Source organism: Dipodomys ordii, unplaced genomic scaffold, assembly GCF_000151885.1.
Source record: "Dipodomys ordii isolate 6190 unplaced genomic scaffold, Dord_2.0 Scaffold104, whole genome shotgun sequence".
In the NCBI taxonomy this organism is placed as follows: Eukaryota; Metazoa; Chordata; class Mammalia; order Rodentia; family Heteromyidae; genus Dipodomys; species Dipodomys ordii.
This window is the reverse complement of record NW_012267320.1, coordinates 6288059-6313456: the sequence shown is the minus strand read 5'-3', so window position 1 is coordinate 6313456 and position 25398 is coordinate 6288059. Positions and strand designations below refer to the sequence as shown.

The window sequence follows — 25398 nt, the reverse complement described above, 5'->3', positions numbered from 1 at the left end:
CTGTTCAAGGATTGAGCATGGAAATGACGTGGCAGGGAAGATACCAATAAAATCCTACCTTTCCGTTGCAGCCTCAGTTCAAAAGGTGGAAGGGCACATTATTCATCAAAACAATTCAAAACTAAAGAGCCGTCTATTCTCCTTCATTTCCCCTCTGTTTATTTCTTTATTTGTCAAGGTATAATCCTAGTTCAAAACTGACTTTAAAAAACCTATTTTACCAGCACTGATTAAAAAGAAAATGACCTACCCTATGATTTTCATAAACTGTAATTTATTTTAAAAGTTTATACCTGAAATTGTGAATACAGAATGAACAGGAAATACTTGCAAAAGTTAGCTGGTAAATTTGACTCTATCTTTCATGCTAACCATAGGCAGAATAATTACTCAATACTGAGAGGTCAGTGGTCACAGAGAGAAGTTCATTTATTGACTTTTGGAAATGTTTTGTTGGAAAATATATTTATAAAGTATGAAGCCTGTGTGGGTAATTGCACATTGCAGACTCTGGTCAGATGTGTTTTGTTTGGATTATTATTCTTTTACTCCACTTCTAATAATAACTACATGAAAAGAAACCAAGCAACTTCTTGAATGAAGCAAACTTGGTCAAGGTTCATAATCAGGTTAAGAGTTAGTGGCAAATCTTTATTATTTCTTTAAAACAAAATCCTTTGCAATTAAAACGACGAGTGACTACATTCATCACCCATATTGATTCCGAAGTATTTGCTTTCCTGTTCCTTATTTAGAAGATTTTTATCCACAAATACTGCCGCTGCATGATTAGATCATTTTTAGATCATAAAAATGACTACTAGATTATTTACAAGTAGATTAACTGGGTAATTAGATAAGGTTACTTACAGCCTGCTTGCCGTCAGTTTAGAGTAATTAAATTCAAATATGTGGAAAGAACGGAAAAAAAGAAGACTCCTTTAAAAGGCATTGCTTTTACTCTTAATGAGCATCGACTAAAGCTGTACTTTCATGGAATTAATAAAAGGAGGAGATCATTAGAAAATCTGTAACATTTGTATCTAAAAGGTTAGCTCAAAACCTAATTTCCAAGGAAAACTTTAGGCTCATTTATATTCATAATGCAAACAATAGATGTTTTGATTTGCTTCTTGATTTCTGATGCTATATATAAAGGGAATTAGTATTTAAGTACTGTTTTGGAGCTGTAATTAGCTTAAAGTTCCAATCTGTGGCCTGTAATTTTATTAATGTTACACAACTAAAATTCTGGCTACAAACTGAACTTGAGTAGGGCTGAGAAGGAAAGGTAGATGAGTGGTGACAGGTCATTTCCACTTTTTTCCTTTGAAATGCCCAACTCACTCCCAGACTCTCCTGCTGTTCTGAAAATTAGGGAGAAAGAACATTGTGGTCCGGGCTTTTCTTCTTCCTATCCTCCTCCTGCCTGTTCCTCAGCATGAGTTCCTGGCTGCTCTTTGCTGATCTTCCCTGATTTCTTCATGGTAAGAGGCACTGCTTCTTTTGGCTTAGATCTATGGATGCTTCAGAGTGTCTTAAATATTGCCAATCCTTTCTGAAAACTTTGCTTGTAAACAGGAACATAGTCTAGCTGGATGTGGCTGCTCAACCTGTCATCCTAGCTACTTTGGAGGTGAGCTAGGGGGGTGATGGTTCAAAGGCAGACCAGGCATTAAAAGTGTGGGAGACTGTGCCTCAACCAATGGCTGGGTGAAATAGTTATCCTAATTTATGGGGAAAGCACAAAGGCTGGGCACAATAGTATCTCCCTATCATTCCTAGCCCCATGGAGTAGAAGGATTAAAAGTGCTATCCCACTTCGAAAATAACCAATGAGAAAGGGTGCTGGAGGCATGCATCAAGTGTTGGAGTGCTTTCCTACAAGCATGAGACCTAGAGTTCAATCCCTAGAACTTCCAAAAGAAAAAGAAAAGACACAAACTGAATGCATTGATATACCTCATCTTGTTTATGTCAGTCTTTGGGAAGAACTATACTCTCCACTCCAGGGAGTGGAGTTCCACTGAAGAAGACTTGAAGGAAATTCACTGAATATTTTTAATTCTACTAGAGAACAGACATATTTTAAACAAAGAAAAGCATACACATAGTGTTTGTAAATAATAATATGCATAGTAATAACTGGGGAGGGATTAAAGCTCTGTTTCATCATTTTGGAACCTCAGAGAAGCAACGAGGAAGCCAATGAAAGCATAGCTTTGCAGGATAAGGATTATAACCTCAACATATTTTAGCTTGTGATCTGTGCCAGTTGCTCAAGAATCACTCTGCCTCAGCTTCTTCATGTGAAATGGAGACAAAAATCTTAGGGCCGTCCTGAGGACTCTGTCAGAATCTGAGTATAAAGTCCTTGCGATGGCCTGAGCTGTGGTCTCCCCGAATGCAAATGTTGAAGACCTAAATCCTTGTGTAGTTGAATTGACTATGTAGGAAAGGAGAAGCTTTATAGAGGGAATTAAGTTAAGAAGAGGCAGTAGGGTAGACTAATCCAATGTGACTAGTGTGCTTATAAAAAGGGAAAGTTTGGAAACAGTTAGCTTGGGCATGTACACACACATGCACTAAGAGCTGCCAGTGTGATCAGCCTCATATGCTCAAAGATATTCTTGTCTTGTCTCTGTCCTAGACCCCCATGGACATGCCAAGCAGTCTTGCTGTCGCCAGGCACAGTCATCTTTAAATCCTTCACAAGATGAGCACATGGGCCTACTCTGTTAACAGAAAAGAAAATCTTTATATTCCAATACTGTACACTGAGAAAATAAGGCAGTTCTTGCCACTATGTCAGTAATCACACTGGAGTCCATTGGACCACCATGTTTACATTGGTTTTACTTCCAATTTTTACTTCAGTGGCTTTTATGTCTCTCTGAATGATGATGCTGGGTGGTAACATTGGACCAAGATGAGATTAGTTTCTTGATTGCCGAACGTCAAGGTGAGGATTTTGTATGTCATTGAAAAATCATTGTGTATGTAAATATGAGAAATCATTTATGGAAAGTTGTGATGCACATATGCCAGCACACCTTCTTTACAGGTGTTGGTCTGCCCTTGCATCCTAGAAGGGGAGTGTATGAGCCAGACACAGAAATGTAACAAGATGAAATGGTGCTCCTAGATTCTGGGCATGGAGTTTAAAAACCATTTTGTCAGAACCATGGCAGCATTAGACTAATTACTGACTTGTAAGTGTCAATACTCCTCAGGCTTGAACACAATTGGAATGTTCCCCCTGTCTTTTTCATCTGTATTTCAAACAGGCTTTTTATTAATAGGACAGTGCTTGACAATTCTTCTCTAGTTTTTGCTAATTGATTCACATACTCTAGTCAGAAGTTTATTGATTGATATAAGCATTTCACACCATCAACATTTTTATGTGTTAGTGAGCATACTATTTCTAGTCTGGGAGTTCAGAAGAATAATAAGCTATAAAAAATGAATAACAAACTTTACAACTTTGGTGGGGGGAGTATGGGAAGGGATGGGAAGGGGAAACAAGGAGGAGGCAACAATGCTTGATAAGAAATGTACTCATTATCTTGCCCATGTAATTGTAACTCCTCTGTACGGTATTCTCACAATAAAAAAAAATCATGTAGCATCTTTTCAATATGGACCTTTTACTGGAGGCTCACTTTTTAAGCGCAATTGCCTGAAGAATAAGTTCCTTCAGTCACTCCATATTTAAAAACAAATGCTAATATATCAAAACATTTTACAAGAAATTTAAAACGGGGGAAAGGTTAGGGAAAAAAGGATATGCAAGAATGTTTGGGGGGTTGACTAGGATCAAAATATATTATACATATGTATGAAAACATCACAGTTAAAACCCTGACTTTGTAAAATTAATATATGCTAATGAAAATAAACAAAAATGAAGAATGAAGCCACAAATATTGTTTGCTGAAACATCCATTAGAAAGTGTATAGCCTTAAGAGTTCTTATTGCACAAATCAAAGGAGAAAAAATTGAGGTTAGGCCATACAAATATTTAGAGCAAAATATATTTTAAATGAATTTCTGAATTTCCTATGTTCTCATCATACTTCATTAGTTCTTTGATTTACTAAGCTGTCATCTTACCTACAGATAAGATATTGCATATTGTTTATAGGTAATCATTATAAATGAGGTTAGTTATTTGTGCTAGGAATTTCTTCCCCAAATAATTGGTAATTCTTTAATTGCAGGAAATACTTCCCTTAGCTTTAAATTCCATTAAGTGCATTTGATAAGCATCTAGGATATTTATTGAAGGTATGGTTGAATAAGACATAACTTCCAAAAGTTATAATCTTTTCGACAGCAAGAGAAAGAAAGTAGGCCATCACACCTAGGAGAGACTACAGAATAAAATGAAGAAAAAACAGAGCTGTGTACTGGTTCTATTCACTTGGCCACTTTTTTTCTCCTCCTGGGAAACCTAAACAAGCACCATTTACAACCTGAAGGTCAAGGGATTTTGTGGGAATTTTGTGTTCTGCTCCATATAATGCTTCCTATGGAAGGTCAGACAGGAAGTTAGACTTGGCTTACTTTCATCTCCAAATCAACTCTTACTCCTCAGTTAACTCCAAAAGAGATTTTTAGGATTTTTGAAGATTTTCCTGGTTTAGGAATTCCCTATTGGTCTGAGAAAGTGTATTGAAATCAGTGACACCTTCAACCATATATTGACTCACTGATTAATACTATTATCCATTTAGTGTAAATTGATAGCACTTAAACACAGAATTATACAAAGTCATGATGCCTTTGGGAAGATAGTAGAGTAAAAAAAAACCAGGGAAGATATTTTTTAAGTTTCCAAAATTTGTCTATACTTGGCGCTGACTTCTGAATAGAAGACTTAACAGGTGCAATTTATTGTGGCATTATTTAATTCATTTTTAATTAAAGGAGCCACACTTTATATCTAGTGTATAAACATAACCCTAGTAGACTAACTATACAATTAGTGTCTTGCTCAGGGCTGCAGAGTAACATATAATGACAAATATCTGAAATTCATCCTCCTTGTAAGCAATGTAATCTATGTCCAGTCACCCACAATTTTATATGAGTTCCCAGAGAAGCCATTTAGAAACAAATTTGAAGTGTACATAATAATGGTGATGAAAATAAACATTAAGAACAGGAAGAAATGATAAATATAACCTTTAGACCACATAGCTTCCTAGGATGTCGGCTATTTCAGGAACTGAAATGATACATTTATCATATTCTCATCTGTTCAATATATAATTATTTTAACTATTATGTGTGTTGTTTATAACCCATTATCTTGCAATAACAGCTTGCATGGATCACTGCATAATTTTAAAACATAATGGCTTTGCTTGCCACTATTTGATTTCCAGCTCTAAATCTGCTGACTTTAACTATATCTGTGCCATGCATGCTGGGTAAATTGGTTTTTATTTTCTGAAGATTTATCTTAGAATATGCACCTGGATTATCTTTTCCATAAACTAGTTTTCTTTGGTTCTGGTTCGTGTAGTGACTTACTTTCAAAAATAGAGGCAACTAGCTTCTGTACAGGCAAATTAATTAAATGAATAGGATTGCAAATCAGAGACATTTATAGAGGTGAAGGAGACAAGAATAGGGCATTTGTCTAATTATCTAGATGATGTGATCAATAAAATGTAGAAATTAGACCATGATCTCTTGAATTACTAAAATTACTTTGATGATATTAACCAGATAATTGCCTTTGCAGTGCAGATGCTTGCTACTATAGCTAATCAATATTTATATAAGAGGATGAACATATGGGCTTCCATATGGGCTGAATTTATAACTTGTTCTAGTTAGCTTGGTTGGGTGAGATATTACATTTAAAGACATATTTATTTATTCCACCACTAGGATATGTTGAATACCTACTGCATGCAGGAAGAGAGCTAAGCACCAAGTTAATAAAGTAGTTTGACAATTCTTGCATCCACAAAAATCACTGGGTACCAGGGAGGCAGTCACAGAGGAAGGAGTACATCATCGTAAAATGGTGTAAATGCGATAGTAAAGGTTAATCACAAGCATGTGAGTGAGGAGAAGAGACCTGTATGGGAGGGTGTTGAGAATGTGTTTGAGAAAATGTAGCACCTGCAATGAGCTGTGAAATTTTGTCAGAAGAGGAAATGGCAGGAAGGGCAGAGGTCGTATATGGTACAAGATGAGCATCTGCCCAGGGAAACATGGAAGAAAATAATTATATCTCACCCACTGGTTTTAAAGAAAGGAAATTAGTGTGAAAAGTTTGCTGGTGGCCTTTTGGAAACTGAAGGTGTTGATATCAACTGGATTCAACTCTCTCTTTAAGCTGGAGATAGGCTGAGATGAGGTTAGTGGATGTGGAGTTGGGGCTTGGTGATAATGATGTGGTATAATGTGGTAAACAGCAATGTATACAACAAGCGTTCCACTTAGGCATAAGGGAAGAGAAGGCAGACTACAGTATTGACCTAGCCTTGGGTCAATTAAAAAAAGAATATTTGATTTCCATGAAAATAAAAGAGCCAAATAAATATTAAGATAAGCATTAATGTTGATGTTTCAAAACTTGAGTAATTAGAATGTTGATGTCCGTTTCAAAAGTCATATTGAAACTTGAATTCCTATCACAGCGATATTAAAAGATACAGTTTTTAGGAGATGTTCAGTATGTTTTTAAGATGGCCAGAGAGGGTGGCCTAGACCCCTTTTTGCCTGCCTATTCTTCTGCTATGTGAAGGTGCTGCAAGAAATCTCTCCAACCCCTGACACTGAATGCCAGTTGGTTGATGTTGGGAATCTCAGCCTCAAGAATTGTAGGAAACACCTTTCTAATTCTTTTTATGGTATGAATAAAGACAGTTATACTTAAAACACTAATTGAATGCATAACCCATGAACTATGGAAGTCACTCTTCCCTGGCCAGAGTTACATAAAGGAGTTAACGAAAAGATTTGAAAAGTACAGTCTTCTTTTCAGTACAAATGTCCTAAATCTGAGAGGGCACTGAGAGAGAAATTATGGTCTTTACCAAAGTACACATGATGTTGAAAAAATGAGGAGTTAGGACATAGGTACTTTTTAAGAGGTACTGAATGAGAAGTATGAATAGAAAATTTCCCAAAGAGTATGCTTTTGCATGACAGATCTAATGCTGTCTGACTAATCTGCTGGACAGCTCATTCTGGCAGTGAAAATCCAAGTAAACCAGGCCCAAAGAAACATAGGTCCCATGCTTTCCCTTATTTGCAATAACTAGTATACATCTAGGATAATCTTACCAGACAAGTAGAAAAGGTCAAAAGCTATGCACATATGACCATATAAGATAGTGCTACGCGAAATGAACCCAAGATAGGGACACAAGAGGATTTTTTCCTTTGTTGCTGTTGTTTGTAAAGTACTTATAATGTACTCTGTGATTTCTTTTGTTTCTTTCACATGTTCTTCCCCCATGGTATAACTCCTGTTTTTACTGTATTTGATTCTGCTACCCTGCATCTTGTATATACATTTTTATAAATTTGGGGAGAGGAAGGGAAATAACAAAATGCTGAAATAAGGATACAGGTTGACCCATTGTAACCATGAAATGTACAAGACACTATGTTGAAATGAACTTTACAACATCGGCAGTGGTAGGGAGTTGGGGGGGGGGAGTGGGAAGGGAGGAGTTGGGGAGATAGGGAGGAAAGGGACGGTAGGGAGGAGGTAACAATGCTCAATAGGAAATGTACTCATTACCTTACTCTTGTAACTGTAACAGTTTCTTTACAAGAAAAATAGATATTAAAAATATAACAGAGTATATGTTTCTCTATTAACTTTAATTATTTTCAGTAATATAAAATGTCACTAGTTCTCATGAAACTAACTTCAATACTAGCTTACTAAGTAAAAGTTTAAATAAATATTAAGGTCTATATAGGTAACTAAGTAAAGAATTTTATCTTTTACTCTTTGATTTTTTTAAAGCTTGAATTTAAATATCAAGCTTCTATATTCAAACTTATAATTTTCATCCTGTCAAAACTGAACCAATAAATTACATTTTTATAGCAAAATGATGGCAGAAAGCTTGCCATATTTTACATTGCTCTCAGAGACATCCCATGTACACTGGTATTTGGAAATAAAGTTTCATTCTTAGGCAATAACTTTATTTTAGGACAGATCAATTAGGAACCATTTATATAGTTTCAAATTATTAGCCCAGGACACTTATGCTTAAGAGTTTACTAGATTTTAACTTGATATTAACTAGGATTAGATCAATAAGAAATCTTTCCGATGCTAGCCATGTTCAGACATAGACCTCTGAGGACACAGGACAAATTGATTGTGTCTATTTCTGATGGCAAGATCTTACAATCCCCAGATGAAACATGTTCAGTGCTAACATAGCAATGGACAGGAGCTATAGAACTTGAATGGAGGCCCTCTCCCCAAATGGAAGTTTAGAAGATACCATCCAGAGGAAAGGTGTTCCGAGTAAGAATTAGCCCAACATGAAAAATAAGAAGTTGAAAGCAGTATGACAAAAGGGGTGTTATCATAACTTCCCATTAGGAAATTTTCAATATATTTGTTTCATATGTCTCTGTTCCACATACATGGAAATGAAACATGGTGAACATAGAAAAACAGTGCAGATTTGTGTTTCTAGAAGATGGCACAACTGTTTTGCACTTAGGTGTGCTGCATTTACATATGTGGATAATGATTATAAAAAGGTCTTAGCTTCAAAATTCTAATTAGAGTCTATCCTGAGTCTATTGTAGTATTCCAGGAGAAACATAATGGGGCAAATTCCAATGTATAAATAAAATGCTCCTCTGAGAATTTCTCAGATCTTTTTGGGCCCAAATTGACCATATATCTTAGTGGTTCTGTAAGTCATAAATGTGATCTCTGAGGACATGTATCTGTTGCCTCTATGTGAGTCTACACTATCTTGGCTTTAGGATGCTGCTTTCTACTCCTATTCTTAGTGAATGAGTTCCCTAAGGGGCCATGTAGAGAAATCGCCATGTAGAGAAATCTGCAAGAGGCTCACTGCAATTAGAGATGCCAACCAATGAAAATGTACAAAGTCAAAGTGAGTTATGGGCTCTGTGGTAGCTCCCAAGTGACAAAAGTGGGCTGGCCTAGAGTTGATCAGTTGATTTGCTGGCTGATCAGAAACCAGCTACATCATGACTAGGAGCATGTACAACAGAGAGATGGGATTTCCTGCCCACCAGATGGAGACCCAGAGGACCTCGGTTAGAGTAAATGGGACTGTCTAGACAGGGCCTTAAAAAGGCTGAGAAATCAGTGCAAGCTTTTGCCAGGATAGGTGATATAATAGGAACTCACTGAATGAAAGTCCTTTAAGAAAAAGAGGAAGCTCCAAAGCCCTCTGGCCCATTGGGAGCATCAGTTTCCATTACCTGCCAACCTCTAAACCACAGGGTAGTAAATAGGCAAGTAGTATTTGTCCTTTTTTTTTCTTTTGGAGCCTGGTAGGTGTGAGGAAGATGCAATCAGAGGTAGAAGAAAGGAGAGAGGTCTCTTTGTTTTGTTCTGATTTTCCAGAAACGTTGAGTTCTGAGAAGGGAAAAATCTGTGGTTAAATCAAGTTGGACTTCTGATTGGGATCTTAGACTGGGATATTGTTAATCATTAAATTGAGGCGGGCTTTTCACATAAATGAACTCTAAGACTGACATTACCTTAAGCATACAAAAATGTCAAGAGATGTGTCCAGATTTTCCACAAGATGGGAACACAAACAAATGGGCTTTGCTGCCTTGGTAAGTTTACCAGTGGCATCATCATTAATCGAGAATGGACCTATTTTAGCAATAATAGATTTAATAGAGAAAGTACTCAATTAGGGGCGCTTTTGGGAATGGGGATGGTAGCAGCATATCCAAGCAGAAATTCCCAGCTGGCAAATGACTGGATAGATTTAAGCTTGAGGGAAAATTGAGTTGTGCTCAAAGAAACACTTGTTATTTCCCTTTCTTTCCATCCAGTTTCCATCAAGCCTACACATAGCTGCCCCAAATAAACTATCTGAAACATCTTTTGTCTCTGGCTCAAGAAAAATGGCTCCCTATTAGTCATCAATTACATTTGAATTTCTCAGCTCAGAAGGCACGTTTCCAGTTTTCCTTTCTATTGACTTAAATATATTGCTCAGCTCTTTTACCTAGGACCATTCCATCTAGGCCCAACAGAATTCCCGATGCTTCATTCATCCTTTATTTGCTCACCATGCTGGAATGCCCTTCCAGCCAAATTCTATTTTAATTTCCATGCAGGGCCTCTTAATGTGTGAGGCTTAGGGAACTTAAGATTTTTGTTATGCCTCCAAGGTTGCAGGTGATTTTGTATGTATTTATGTATGTATGTATGGGGGAAATGAATTAAGTTTAAATCAGCTTAAGTGAAGATCCGAGACCCTAAAAATAATTTTAAATATTAGGTTATCCTAAAATCCCAAATTCCCTAGTTCATACCCAATTCTGAGCTCTTCACAGCCCCTGTGATTAGAGGTCTTCAATCCAAATACTCAAATGTGCTTGCTCCTGACACAGATCCTCTTCCCATGGCCCTGCAGCTAAGTCTTCGGCACTCAGCCAGTTGTTATTTTTGTTATGGCAGCCTGAAATGGCTAAGATGCTAAACCTGGTTGGCCATTACCCAATGCCCTGTCACCTTTCTTGAACAATTATCTGTGTGGTCTGTGAGTGAAAATTCTTCAGTTTCTGACATCACTGAACTGGACTCCGAATGCTTCATGCTTCTCTTGATACCACTCCTGACCTTTCCCTGCCAAATCCTGTCCTTTCTGCAAACAGCTGCGGTGTCATACTAGACTCTAGTGATTATGCTGATGGTACCCATACTGCTAATAAGTAAGAAGCAATGCTTCCACTGTGCTTGGCAATGTATTTAATATTTCCTATGCCCTGCCTTATTTCTCCTCACAACTACATAGCCTTACTTAGTGCACATTTTAACAGGACCCTCCGTTTGAAGGTAGCTAGCTACCCTTTATTGAGCAACAACTGCATGATGAACATTTTGCTAGGGGAAAAAATGGTGGATTTCTGACAGCCATCATCTATGGACCAACAGACGAGACAATATATGACTTAAGCAGGGGAAGCCAATTTGGGTGAAGATAGAAGGTAACTTACAGGCAGACAGGATCTAGTGGGAATCAAAATGATTCCATCTTAAGCCTCTACATGGAGAGAAAAGAAATAAAACATACTTAAAAAGGATCCTGAAGCAGACAATGCTGTCTACAGTGGGAACCAGATCTTTCCTGTTCCTGTTTGTCTTTTTCCCCCTCCCCCCAGTCCCTTGTATCTCCAGGAATATTACCTAGTGAAATCCATGCATCCAACACATAGGCAGAAGAGAAAATTGCAATTCTGACTTGAGGAAAATGCAACATGGAGCATCAGGTGACTCAGCCCTGTGACTCAGTATCTCAAGGCGCCAAGCTAGCTCCACACAACAGAACAGATGCTGCAGGTGAGGAAGCCAGATCAGTGATCAGCACCCACTCCACATACACATGAGAGCAGCCGTGAGCTCCTGAGTTTAGGATTCAGGTCTTCTCGGACTCAGTGGGACCAAGTAACATATTCCTAGGAGATGACAGCTAATAGTGTGACCTCCTAACTCCTTCATGGCCTACGGCAGACTGGAAACAAAGCAGAAGGAGCTGTTACTTCTCCCTTGAAACAGAGCCTTAGAGAATTCTCATAGTTCTCATGATACTGGTTCTATGCCGGGACACACAGCACAACTAAAGTGAAGTAGAGAGAGGAGGTCTCTAGGGGGACAGTGATTGTTCTTCCACTAAAGGGATGATACCGATGCATGCTGGAACACAGAGCGGGATGAGATACTGGAAGTGTGGATCATTTTGAGAAAAGGACTATGTGGCAATCGTCTGTGCTATCACCACAGACAGAAAACTGACTTGTTGTGTTTGTTTTTGTTTTGTTTGTTGGTTTATATGTTTGGGTTATATGTTTGATTTTTCTTTTCCTTTCTTTTAATTTTTTCTCACTGCTTTCACTAGTAATCTATCCATTTCCATCTTCCTTACCCTCACCCCTGACATGACAACTGCTACTCACAAGTGAATTTTATTACCACACCAAGCAAATTAGTTGCTGATACCTATCCCTCTTTCTCCCAAATCATCTTTTATTTTTGTTTTCCGTTGTGCTGGTCCTGGGGCTTGAACTCAGGGCCTGAGTTCTGCTTCATTTTAATCAAGGCAAGTGCTTTGCCTTTTGAGCCACAGCACCACTTCTGGCTTTTTTTTTCTAAGTAGATTTTTCTGAGTAGTTTATTGAAGAGTCTCATGGACTTTCCTTCCCTGGGCTAGCTTCAAAACACAATCCTCAGATCTCAGCCTCCTGAGTAGCTAGGATTACAGGTGTAAGCCACCAGCACTATATCTCTTTCATTGCCATTAAAAATTCTTAATAATTTAATTCTAATCATATGCACCTATATAAAACATCCTCTAATACATATACATATCATGACTGGTTGTGTGAATAAAGCTCTCAATGGTATACTACTGTATATAAATTTATACACTACTGTATATAAATATTTTACTAAGTTTTAAAATAGAGAAAATACTAGAAATGAAATATTCCTTCACACCAGCACTAAGAAATGGCTCATAAACTCAGATAATACCCAATTTAGTGATAATACACACAAAAACCCAGTGGGAAGACTTCATGAAAATGAATGATCAGACTACAAAGTGTCCTCAAATGAGTAAAACCCAACACAGAAATACAAGAAATACAAGAAAGCAGGAAAATGCAGCAGCCAAAGGATGAGTGGTCACTAAAGAGATAAAAGTGAATATCCCAAACTTTTCAGAGTCTGATGAAAATAAAAATACAAACTACCAGAATCTTTGAAATATAACTTCTAAGAGAAAAGCTTAGCATTATGCATGTCTATATCAACAAAATAGAGCTCAAAATAGTGCCCTCATAATTAATCAAAAGAGCTTAGAAAAATAAAAGTGAGAACAGTGGACTGTAATTCCTAGAGAGAGCAGTATGAACAAAGAAACAAAAAGCATACACATTGGGACTGAAGGAGTTAAATTATTCCTATTTGCAGATAGTGTGATCCAATTTCTAACCAATAGACTCTAAAGATACCATGCCAAAATGACTAGGGTTGATAAACCTCTTTAGGAAAGTGGCAAGTTCTAAAAACAAACAAAATTCATTAGCTTTCCTGTATATTAACAATGAACAGGTATAGAGGGAAAATAAGAGAACAATCTCATTCAAATTACTATTTAAAAATACTATGAAAAAATATACTCTACCACCATGTAGAGGTGAAAAATCTCCACAAAGAACACTATACAATTCTGAGGAAATAAATAGGAAAAGATACCAGAAGGTAGAATCATCTTTCATGTTCATAGATTGGAATGATTAATATTATGAAAATGGCCATATTGTCAAAAGCCATTTACAAATTCCATGCAAACCCAATCAAAATTTCATATGACTCTTTGTACTGAGAGAGAAATCAAGATAAAAATTTCTATCAAAGTACTAAAGGCTTAAGTAGTCAAAGCAATCCTTCACATAAAAATGCAATGCTGGAGGCAATATAATTCCACACTTAAAACTATACTAGAGAGCTATAGCATCTGAAATAGCTTGGTGTTAGTACTTGAATACCACTGGAACAGGCTAGAAGACACATAAATAAACCCACATACCTACAGCTATATGATTTTTAATAAAAAACCCCAAACATTTATTATAAAAAATAGCCTCTTCAACAAATGGTGCTAGAATAATTCCCTGTCTGTCACCTTGTGAGTAATATCTAATATTAGATCCAAGTTGACTAAAGACCTCTATGTAAGACCTGAAACCTTGAAACTCCTACAAGAAAGAGTAGGGTGACACTAGAACTAGAATGTAGAACACAAGCTAGGGACTTCCTGAATAGAGCTCAGCAGCTCAGAAAATAGGAGAGAGAATTGACAACTGGGATTGTATCAAGCTGAAAATCTATGCAGTAAAGGGTTTAGTCAATAAACGAAAAAACAGCCTACAGAATGAGAGATCTTCATCAGCTATATATCTGACAAGGGTCTAATATCCAGAATATATAAAAAACTCAAAACAGTAAAACACCCCAAGTTAATAAATGAGCAAAGAGCCAAATAGATACTTCTCAGAAGAAGTACATAAGGCCAATAAATATACAAAAAAAATCTCAACATTGTTGGTCATAATAGAAATATAAATAAAAAAGAGATTCCATCTCACTCCAGTCATAATGGCCATCTTGAAGAATATGAACAAAAATACTGGTAGAAAAAAGAGAAGTATAATATAATTGTTGGTGTGAATCTAAATTAGTGCAACAGTTGTGGAAGTCAGTATGGAGACTCCTCAAAGGACTCTAAATAGAACTTCATTAAAAAACCATTAACACCATTCTAGACATGTATCCAGAAATTAAAGGCACCAGTATACTCACATTTATTGCAGTTCTAGGCACAATAGCCCAGTTGTGGAAATAGCCCAGATGCCTCATAACCCATGAATGAAGAAAATGTGATATCTCTAATTATCTCTTTTTTTCTCTCTCTCTATCTGTGTATGTATCTGATATATATACATATATATGTATATGTACATATGTAATATGATACACACATATATACATATAATGGAATAATGGTATGTCACTTGCAGAGATAAGTAGCTTGATGGGGCGGGGGGAATTATACTGTTTGAAATAATCTGGGTTTAGAAAGACAAAGGACTTATGTCTTATTTCATATGTAGTTGTTAGACCTAAACTGTAAACATATATGATAATACATGCATATATATACATATATGACCAAAATGACAATAGTATGATATACACAGGAGTGAGATGTCACTATGGTATAAACTCTTTGAACAATTAACAGACAGTTTGACAAAATGAATGTCAGGAAGCCAAATCATGTCTTGGCTGAGGGACATCAAGACTAAAAGGAAAGGGGCACGATGAATGTAGAAAGGAATGTCAGTCATGATACTCAGTGTATATATATATGAACATGGAACTAGGTGTCTTGAGGAGCTGGTTGGGAGGTGAGAGATATGGGAAGAGAATGATGGAAGAGGTAACTGACCAATGCGTTGTACATATAAATGGACATGTTAAATTGAAGTCCCCTGCCTTTTTTTTAACAATTATTTGAAAATAATTTTAAAAAAGAAAAAGAAAAATATGTTTTGCTATGCTTTACCTATTCTATATATGTGGTATATAGTATGTAATATTTATGTGTAGTCTATATATATTAGTACATATGATATGTACTAATATACTATGTATGTACTATATAATATATAATACATATGCTATGTATGTACTATATAATATATAATGTACATAAACATATGGATCAGACATTGTATAGGAAAGGAAAATGAGAAAAACATAAGCTAAAATGATTACATTCAACCAATAATAAACTGAAATTTACCCTGTGTCCAGTGCCTGAGCTAAACAGGTTGTCATATTCATAAGAGTTTGGACTCACAACCCATCACAATCTATGGTGTTCATGGACAGACTGGATTTGCCCCTGAATTCTTTCTGCTTTACTGACTGGTTTCTGCACATAATATCAGGTATTGACTATGTCCTGTAGCACTTCCACTTACTTATGGGTTGGTTAATGGATCTTCTTCAATCTTTTTGTTCCTTCATTTACTAATTAAATTCACTTGTCATCGAGTGTTTATTCTGTGTCCTGGATTGTACAAAAATAAGAGAATTGAGACTGGAAAATTATAGCTTGAGTTAGACATGCAAATGCCTATGACAGTTTAATTATAGCTAAAAGAATGGTAAGGGGCCTACAATTATGAGTCAGGGTCAGCAGATAGAAGCCAGTGCTTGTGCTGAGACACAAAAGATGACAGAGAGACAGCATTTGCATTAGAGGCCTGGGACTTCAGTAGGATTATGGGGCTTATTCAGGGAGCAAGTTCAACAAGTGCATAAGAAAGGACAGAGAAGAGAGATGCAGAGGGGATTAGCAATGAAATTGGTATAGAAACTCTAGATCTTGCCAAAGGGTGTAGGTTTTGTTCTATGGTTTGATAAAGTTTCACTTCTGAACCAAGTCAAATTTATGTTAGTAGATATTAAAAGCCATATTTCCTACTTTTGTTTGGCAGGGGGGTGCTCTTCCTTGAGATGGCCAGTTATCATAACTTACTTAAGGGACTGAGAATGTAGCTGAGGGGCAAAGCAATTACCGAGCCTGTGTGAGAGAGAACTCAGGTGGGTTCAGCCTGCAAAATCACAACAAAAATTATGTACATAATGGAATTCCAACAATCCTTGTAGACATCAATAATCCACACAAATGCCTTTGCTCACAAATGCCTAGAAATCTAACACTACAAAATACCATCATGTTTCAAATATTCTTTAGTCCCCCTCCCCTCTCTTTCTCAATCTGCCTCAAACACTGAGCAGCAATGAGTTGGAGACGGCACATCTGGAAGGCTTCTAGATTCTGAATACAGGGCAGTCACCAGGGATGAATGCATAAGCCTCCACCTCTGCTCTGCAGCTGTATTTTCTGTGACAGATTTGATCTTCATCACATAAATCCAATGTGCTGACTTGCTGCTTTACACTAGTGCTGATCCCAATTCTGAAACCCCTTTAGAATGTGAGAAGTACTAAAAGAAAGTACCATGAAGTTTCAGGAACCGAGTGTCTTATTTCCAAGAAAAGCTGCTACGTGGAAAGTTTGGTTGAGGTGTATATGTACTGTGCTAAAGCAACAACTGCATTTTCTCCTTGGTATATTTTAGTTCATGCCATAATTCCCTCCGTGCCACTCTGGACTGTGGTTCCTCTTTATCCCTGCCATCCACCATTCCATCTTCTCACTAAGTTCCTATACCCAGCCAAAGCTAGCGGATGGCATGGTAAGTCCAGAGACAAAAGTGGATGAGAACAATGGTGACAAAGATTTCTGATGTATTCTCCTCACATCCTTCCTTCCCCCACCCTCACAGCTGTGGAGCCTGAGAATGTGGAATTTAGCTCTTCAGAGTAAATATATATAAAGTGCTTTCTTGCTTTCAACATAGTCCCTCATCTTGGAACTCATTATTTCCTTAAACATGTCCAAATGTGGCCTGGTAATTTCACCCTCTTATGCAACTTAAGTACAAGCAAAAAGGTACTTGGAGTGCTCCCAGTGTTTGATCTAAAGCTTTCACATAGCTTCTGCCTCTCTTTGCACTAGTTTGAGATGAAAGGGAACCAACTGTTTTCTTGTTAAAGATCAAGGTAATCAGGATGGCGATTCAGGACATAACCATGATCGCTGTGGGGAGAAGAGGCCATGTGATGTTTTTCTATTAGGCACAGTATGTCAGATTTATGTAGCTGTCAGACAGAGCATTTCATTTCATGCCAATTTGTAATTTCTTTGTTGTTGTTGCTGCTGATTTTCAATTCCTGTCACCATCCTCAGTAAACTGAGTGGAGCTGTCACATACAGTGTTGCATTCCTAAGGTAAGAGACTCGCTAATACTTTCAAATTCTTACCATGTTCCTGCACGGTTCTTCACAAGTACTGTCTTTATCCATTATCTACACAATGCTGCAAGGTAGATGGTTTTATGCCCCATTTTACAGATGAAAAACCTTAGACACAGAGAGGTTAACTCATTCTGATTAGATTGCTCATTGCAGCAATGGAGCATACATTTAAGTCCAAGCAGAACAGGTTTAGGCTACAATGAGGTAGGAGACACACAAACACAAAAATTTAAGGAAGAACTCTTCTTCAGCCTTGCATAAGTACAGAGTTCACACGTGGGAGTGGGTACTTCCTTAAATTGACTTGAATCCTGAGTCTTAACCCTTACATAGGCTACCTATTTCGTCCTTACCCTTGTGGATGAGTCATCATTCAATGGTTAATAAATTGAGCAGTAGAAAGAGAATCTGTAGGTGATAAAGAAACTGGGAGAAATAGAGTTCAAAGGAAGACCTTTCCAGTGCACCTGGTAGGCATTCTTCTCTCATACCATCTCCCCTCCTGTGTGTCTCACTGGTGGCTTTTCCTCACCAAACTCTTCTCCAATAGTGAGAGGGAAAATGAGACTGAGAATATATAGACCTAGGTATCCTATGGAGAAAATCCTAGAACATTTCGTAGAACACAGTGCATACTCAACTGAGCTTGGCTGCTCCAAAGACTTTATTTCACATCATGGAGACTGAAAATGCCCTAAGACCTATTTTGGAGTGGAAGATAATCCAAGGATATCAGAACAGGTTATTCAACCTGCCTCAGGGAACAGGACAAGGGGACAGCTGTCCAGGGTTCCGGGACATTAGCCAAGAACTCCCCTCTCTCAAATACCTAGAAGATCCTTCAGTGTGCTCACCAGGTGTTGAATAGGAATAGACTTTTCTCTCTAGTTGGCAAAGGTCAAAATAATCACTGTACCATTAAGATACAGAAGTCCTTGGTGCAGCTCTGACTAGCCCAAGCCTTAGGAGTCCACTGGGATCAAGGCCTGACAATGTGGGGAGTCTCTCCAACATCCTGTTGACTTAATGTACCCTGGAATAAGACTCCGTTGAGCTGTTAGCTCAGTGCTAATGGCAAGTGACTTCACAGAATGAAGGATACTTGCAGTCATGATCTGTCACCTTCTTGGAACTCAGAGTATGAGAAAATTCCTGGTGGAGATGACGATCATGAAAACATGCTAACACTGAGATCTGAGAAGACTGATTGACAATGACTTCTCCTGTTAGTTGCTACCACAGGGGAAGCCCACACCAAAAAGGACAAATCAGCTGTGCTCAACTCAAGTGAGAGCCGGGCAAGGCGGAAGCAACATGTACCTCTTTGATCAAGTTCATAAATCTGGGTCCGAGGCGCCATGGCTTGTGTCGATGGCACTGTAGGGAGCTGACCGTCAGTTGTGAGGCCCGATGGGAGGCAATGGCCACCATGTAGACCGCGTCATACATCAGAGCTGCTTCTGTCTGTGAAATCAAACGTAAAGCACATCTTCAATTCCCTCTACGCTCTCCTTCCCTTGCTACCATCAGCACAGGGCCTGTTGCCAGCCTTCCCCTTTGCCTTATCTCAAAGAACACCTATTTTTTCAGCTGAGCAGTTTTCACTCCCCAATAGCTATTTTCCTCCTTACACTCCACAGTCAACTCAAGTCATACTGCTTTCCCCTTTCATTTGCTGGGTCCATTTCTCACACCTATAATCCTGGTTACTACTCTGCAAGCAGAGATTAGGACCACTGTGGTATGAAGGCAGTCTGAGAAAACGGTGAGGGAGACTTTAATCTCAACAAGTAAGCTTGGCTTGATGTATCTTCCTAGTCATCCAAATGATGTGAGAGGGATGCATGGGAGAACTGAGGTCTGCGTTGGCCTCAGGCAAAACCCATAAAAATCCTACTCAAAATCTTAACAAAAACTGGGGACATATGATTCAAGTGGTAGAGCCACTGCTTGGTAAGTGGGTGGCCCTAGATTCAAACCTCACAACCAGCGAAAGAGTAAAGACAATCTACATTTAGCAAGAAGGTCTACTAATGCTAATATTGCAATATCTAAAATCATTCTCATCACTTACCTCTAATCATTTACCTAGGGACTCATTTAATCCTGGAAGTAAAACCAGGAGATTTCCAGGAAAGGACACTTGGTCCCTTCTCTCTCTATTTGTTGTGGGGGATATAGAAATCAAGTTCAATGGTGATTTGGGGGAGATGATGAGCAACAGACAAGTGGATCACAATATGCTTGTTTGAGAAAGTTACTAGTCTTCTTTGGGGCTGGACGTTGCTTCTTTTGCTTTCTTCATAAATTTCCTCTCATTTGCAAATTTTTACATAATCCTCACAGCATTTTATAAAATATACAGCCCTGTAGGTTTCTTTGGGGGGATAAAAATCTCATAATACTCTCACATTTGACCGGAGGGCTTTCATTCCAACTTCAAATAGATTAGCTCATTTAAAATTCTCAACAACTGCTTAAAATCATCAGCAGAACACATAGATAAAACTGTTTCACCATAAGGGAAAACTGACCCCCGGACAGGATATTGATTTGCTAAGGGCTGTATGTATATAGCTGATAATGGGCAGAGTGAAACCGACAGTGCAGATTATAGAATGAAAGTGACTACATGATTTTCCTAGTTGCTTTTTTTTCTTTAATACATTGGTCTATGCAGTCTTTCCTTGGTTTACATGGGGGAGGAGTTGGTTGGTTTTAAGACCTCCTTTGGATATCAGAATATGAGTATGTTTACATCTCTCATATAAGATGGCTTAGTATTTGTGTGTAATTTAAATAATTCGATCATTCACGGTAACTCATCTCTGGATTACCTAATATCTAATACAACATAAATGAAGTGTAAAGTGTTGACATGCTATATTGTTTATCAGGAAAGAGCACAAGAAAAAAAAGTCAATACATGTTTACTATAGGTGCATTTTTTTCTGCAGTATTTTGACTGAATCTGTAGAAGCAGAGCCCTGAGGATACAGAACAGTAACTTTATCCATTCACTGAATGATTGGTTTGGTACAGAAATGTAAAGAGTGAGATTCCAAGGATCTCTAGAAATGTCTGGAAACTTAGTGAAGAAATGAACTTGACTTTCTCAAGGCTGCTTTCATGCTGGTATGAGCAATAAAATGATTCAAAATTGTACATGTGATCAGAGCTTTACAAATCCACGGAAGTAAACCAGTTCTTCTAAAAGTATAAAACTTCTTGACAGAAGATGTTCTGTTAGATGGGCAGATGCTCATTCTAACTATTTTATAGTGCTAATAAACAGCCAGTGCATTTCCTCCTCCTTTCAGTGTTGCGCTGGAGGGCTGCATACTGAATAGGAACTTTCCAGTCATCTTTGGTAATATGTAATGTAATAGAAATTGGCCTAGGTTTCAAATATTCTTCCAAATGTGTTTTGGTTCACATTTTATACATATTGAAAGCTGGATGAAATCTCACTGCTCAGTGCCCTTAAGAAAAACAATCATGAAATGATCATACAGAAAGCTAGCTGGCTTCCTTATCCCCCACACCAGTACATATTGTTTTGGTTATCATAACAATTTTAATTAGAAGTTCAACTCAGGAAATATAAGTGCTTAACTCCCACACATTCCAAAGGAAGAACTGGCCCTTAGCTGGCTTCTGGGAGAAATCATTTAAGCCCTTGGAACTCCTACATGTGTCTTTGTAAACCTGGGGTCTTCAGTCAGGCCATAGAATTTATTCCAGTTAACAGTGTGACTATGGTGAATGTCTATTTTTATTGGCCTGAGACTCTGGCCTCAGCATGCGGAATCAGTTTTGCTTCTAGACGGGCTGGAGACTAGGGGAAATCATGTGACTGCTCTATCATTGCTAGTCAACATATTCCCCTATTAAAATCTCAACTGTAGTAGTGAACTAACAGGAATTCCACCCTCACTACCAATTGGCTAGTTTTATTCTCTGTTGAGACCTGGCACAGCAGGAGCAAGGTGGTAAAGGTAAGAGGACTGGTATTTTGTCTTCAGGGGCCCCACCTGAAGATCACAAGTCTGTGGAGTGGATATTACCAAGGAACCTAAAAGTGGTGATGGTGGCATTACGCATCCTGAGCACCTCAGCACCCAGGAGACAGGAAGAGGCACCCACAGTGAGTGGAATTAGTAACTAGGTTGGGGAAGGTGGTGCGGAGAAGGTAGTACTTAGAATCTAGAAATTCAGTAATTAGGGCAGCAATCCCAGTAGGCCCACTGGGGCTTGGCTGAGAGGTAAACATAATTTGAGTGTCAATAAATATTTATCAGCCTTCAAAAAGGAGAATGGAAAACCAGCAAAGAAGATTGTACAAAACACACCTCGATGAATCCATCGTCGTACAAGCTACACAAGTGGCCAGCTAAGAAGCCACTGAGACAATACAAAAATGTGCCCTTTGTAACTAAATAATGATGTAAATGAATGAGAAAAGAAGGCAGAGTAAGGATTAATTTAGAATGATTTCTGTCCTTGTATTGGCAACATAGCTAGTACCAAGTACATGCTGCAGAAGCTTTTCACGTGTTATCTAATTTGGTCAGCAGAATGCCACTGTAAAATATTATTACACAGTTGCAGACCAACAAACAGGCTCTGAAAGGCATCACACAACTTACGTAAGTTGTTTAGTAAGATAGGATATATGGTCAGGTCTCAGAGCCAGGTTTCTACTACCTGAGACCTTCCCTTTTCTACTAGTCCAGGGCAGTGCAGGCTCAAGGTAGTCATCCTAAGATGTCTTCCCCCTGGACTATGATTATAGGAAATGGTTCATGTAGAAAAGAGGATAAAGCTGCAGACAGCTTCATACTGTGGATGTGTTTGAGCAACCAATGACAAATCAATGTTCTGCTGTCTCTTGGACTCCTGGGCAGTATTGAATCATACACAATTTTGGTCCACAATCAGAGGAGAATTCATCTGAGAGTGAGCCAGTCCATTACTGTTGTCTGTCCACAAAAGCCAAGAAATTGAATCAGCTCAAGTACTAAGAATAATTTTAACACAGTGAGAAGAAACCAAGTAGATTTCAAAAAGAAAAGAAAACCACTCGAAACATCTGACATGTTAATTAACATGCCAGATGATAAAATAATTTATTTTAAATCTAAAGATGTTTTTAACAGTAAATTTTACTGGTTTAGCAAACCATCATTATTCAGTAACAGTTTCTTCATTCAATTTAGCTCTATTTTTAAAGTCAATTCTTTTAACTAAATCTATCTTTCAGTCAAGATTGTTTTTGAACCTGGGCATGACTGACTTCTCTATTTTCAGATTTAGATATGTTTTGACATGTATAACCATAATCTTCAGGGAGTTATTAGTATATAAAGTTCTAAGAAAATTTTAATAGCTAAAATATTAAAACATAGAAAATAGATGAGTATGTGGGATGTCAAAACACATATTTTTTTCTAAAGCATTTTCTAATTCCTATATTGTATGTTTGTATCTCATGTCTATAAATCTATAAATGTATGTGGCACATGAATGAAATAACCATGAGGGTTCAGGGGTGCTCTCTTGGGAGATTATGCATACCATTGGGGTGAAGACAATTCTCTCCTTACAAGTTGGGCAGTGGTTAGCTTAGGACAAAAGTATTAAATAATTGTATTATTTTTAGAATCACTTCTATATTCATTAATCATGCATATTTCTTATTTACAGGGACTTTCATGAGAATATTTCAGGGCTACATGGATACTTTTCATCTAACAATTTGACTTTCAGTGGAAGCTAAACATATATTTATTTGATGCATTAATGTCTTTATCTATTGCCAGTCCTGGGGCTTAAACTTATAGTTTGAGCACGGTTCCTGAGCTGTTTATGTGCATGGTTAGTGCTCTACCACTTGAACTGTAGCTCCACTTCTTTTTTTTTTTCATGATCCTCACATCTTAGCCTCCCCAGTAGCTAGGATTACAGGCATGAGCCACTGGTACCCAGCTTAATGTCTTTATTAAAATATATATTTATTGAGGATCACTTATGTGCCAGCTTTTTTAGGCTGGGGATCGAGTAAAGAGAGATAACATATATATCTTCATGAAGCTTATAGTCTAGAACAGCAAATCAAAACAATTAATCAACTTATAAATGGAGAATAAAATGTCTGTGCAAAAAAAATAAAGCAGGTGGGAAGAGAGAAAATAACAGAGAGGAAGCTACCATAATGCATATCAGTTTGTAGAATGCTTTTCTAGTGAAGTAGCATTTGAGCATCGGATTATCATGGTGGGTTCTAGGCAGTTGTGGCAACAACTGCTTGATGTGCAGTGTCTACGAGACTGATGGAGTTTTTTATCCTTAGGGTAGAGAAGAAAGTGTTTGCTCTTAAATGTCTTAACATTGGATCTGGACTTGGGCTGTGTGATGAGCTCACTTAACTCTATGCTGGATTTATTGGACTTGTTTATTGTCAACCTCTGACCTCTCTCCATGATACAGGTTCCACCACTAAATTAGTCATATCCAGGTAAAACAGAAAAGATTGAAATGCATTGAAGAGTCTGGATAAAATAATACTGGTTGGAGAGCAGTTTTGAAGCTGCATATCTGCATGGCTTGGATCTGATTTTCAGTGAGTGCTATGCACTATTGCTTTCCCTTGTCTAATGTTGACCTGACCTGGCATAAATCATCCACTGCATTTACAGCACTGTGGTGAAGCACCTCTCCTGGTCTGTTAAATGCTTATTTATCCTTTCTTTTTTTTTTTTTTTTTGTCAGTCGTGGGGCTTGAACTTTGGGCTTGGGCGCTGTCCCTCAGCTCTTTAGCTCAAGGCGAGCACTCTACCACTTGAGCTACAGCACCACTTCCGGTTTTCTGGTGGTTTATTGGAGATAGGAGTCTCACGGTCTCTCCTGCCCGGGCTGGCTTTGAACCGCGATCCTCAGATCTCAGCCTTCTGAGTAGCTAGGATTACAGGCGTGAGCCACCAGCGCCCTGCTGCTTATTTATCCTTTCATAGTTCAGAGTCATTGTAACAGCAGCAAGAAGTCAGCCTGAAAACCTTCTCTTAGGCTGGCTGCCCCTGGACTGAACAGGGTGTCTTCTAGCTCTTGGGCTTCCCGAAGAGGATGCCATCGCTGAGACCATTGGCAACAGCGCCAGGGAGTGCAGAATTCCGATGACACAGAAGCAGGCTGAGCTGGTAGAGGTGCCCTGCCTCACTCTGTCTAAATCACATAGTTGTGTTACCTTGTTCTATTGTCTATGCGGACAAGCTATTCTATAAACTCAGTGTAATTGAACACAGACAGCTTTTTTTGTAAATTAAAATATACTGTGATATGGATTTCATGTTTGACATGACAACACAATCTCTGTGAAAGCAGCTTCAATCTGTGGCATGTCAAGTGCCAAGGCTGCTTGGGTAGAGGCTCATCCTGTGGTAGAAATCTTGACAGGCAGCAGAGATAATGTTTTTCTCATATGTGTGTATGTGTGTGTGTGAATATACATGCAATATGTATATATTGTATACAATAAGCATATCTCATTTAATATAAAAGTATAAAATATATACATTAAGGATATAGAAATACATATTATATTTAATATAATAAATATAATATCTCTATATAGGTGTATATGTATTATATATATATTTATAAATCTGGTATTTCCCAGGACATTCTCTACTTGCTTTTATTCAAAGCAACACTTTAAAT

At 37.9% G+C, this 25398-nt stretch overlaps 1 protein-coding gene across 3 annotated transcripts in view; it reads right to left on the bottom strand.

Annotated features, from left to right (window-relative positions):
* The window catches only part of Grik1 (glutamate receptor, ionotropic, kainate 1), a 335021-nt gene that overhangs the window by 74722 nt on the left and 234901 nt on the right, over positions 1-25398 (bottom strand). For all 3 annotated transcript variants that reach the window (XM_013027465.1, XM_013027467.1, XM_013027466.1), the window contains exon 7: positions 19003-19146. In XM_013027465.1, the coding sequence (XP_012882919.1) occupies positions 19003-19146 (144 nt within the window). The remainder of the gene's footprint in view (positions 1-19002; positions 19147-25398) is intronic.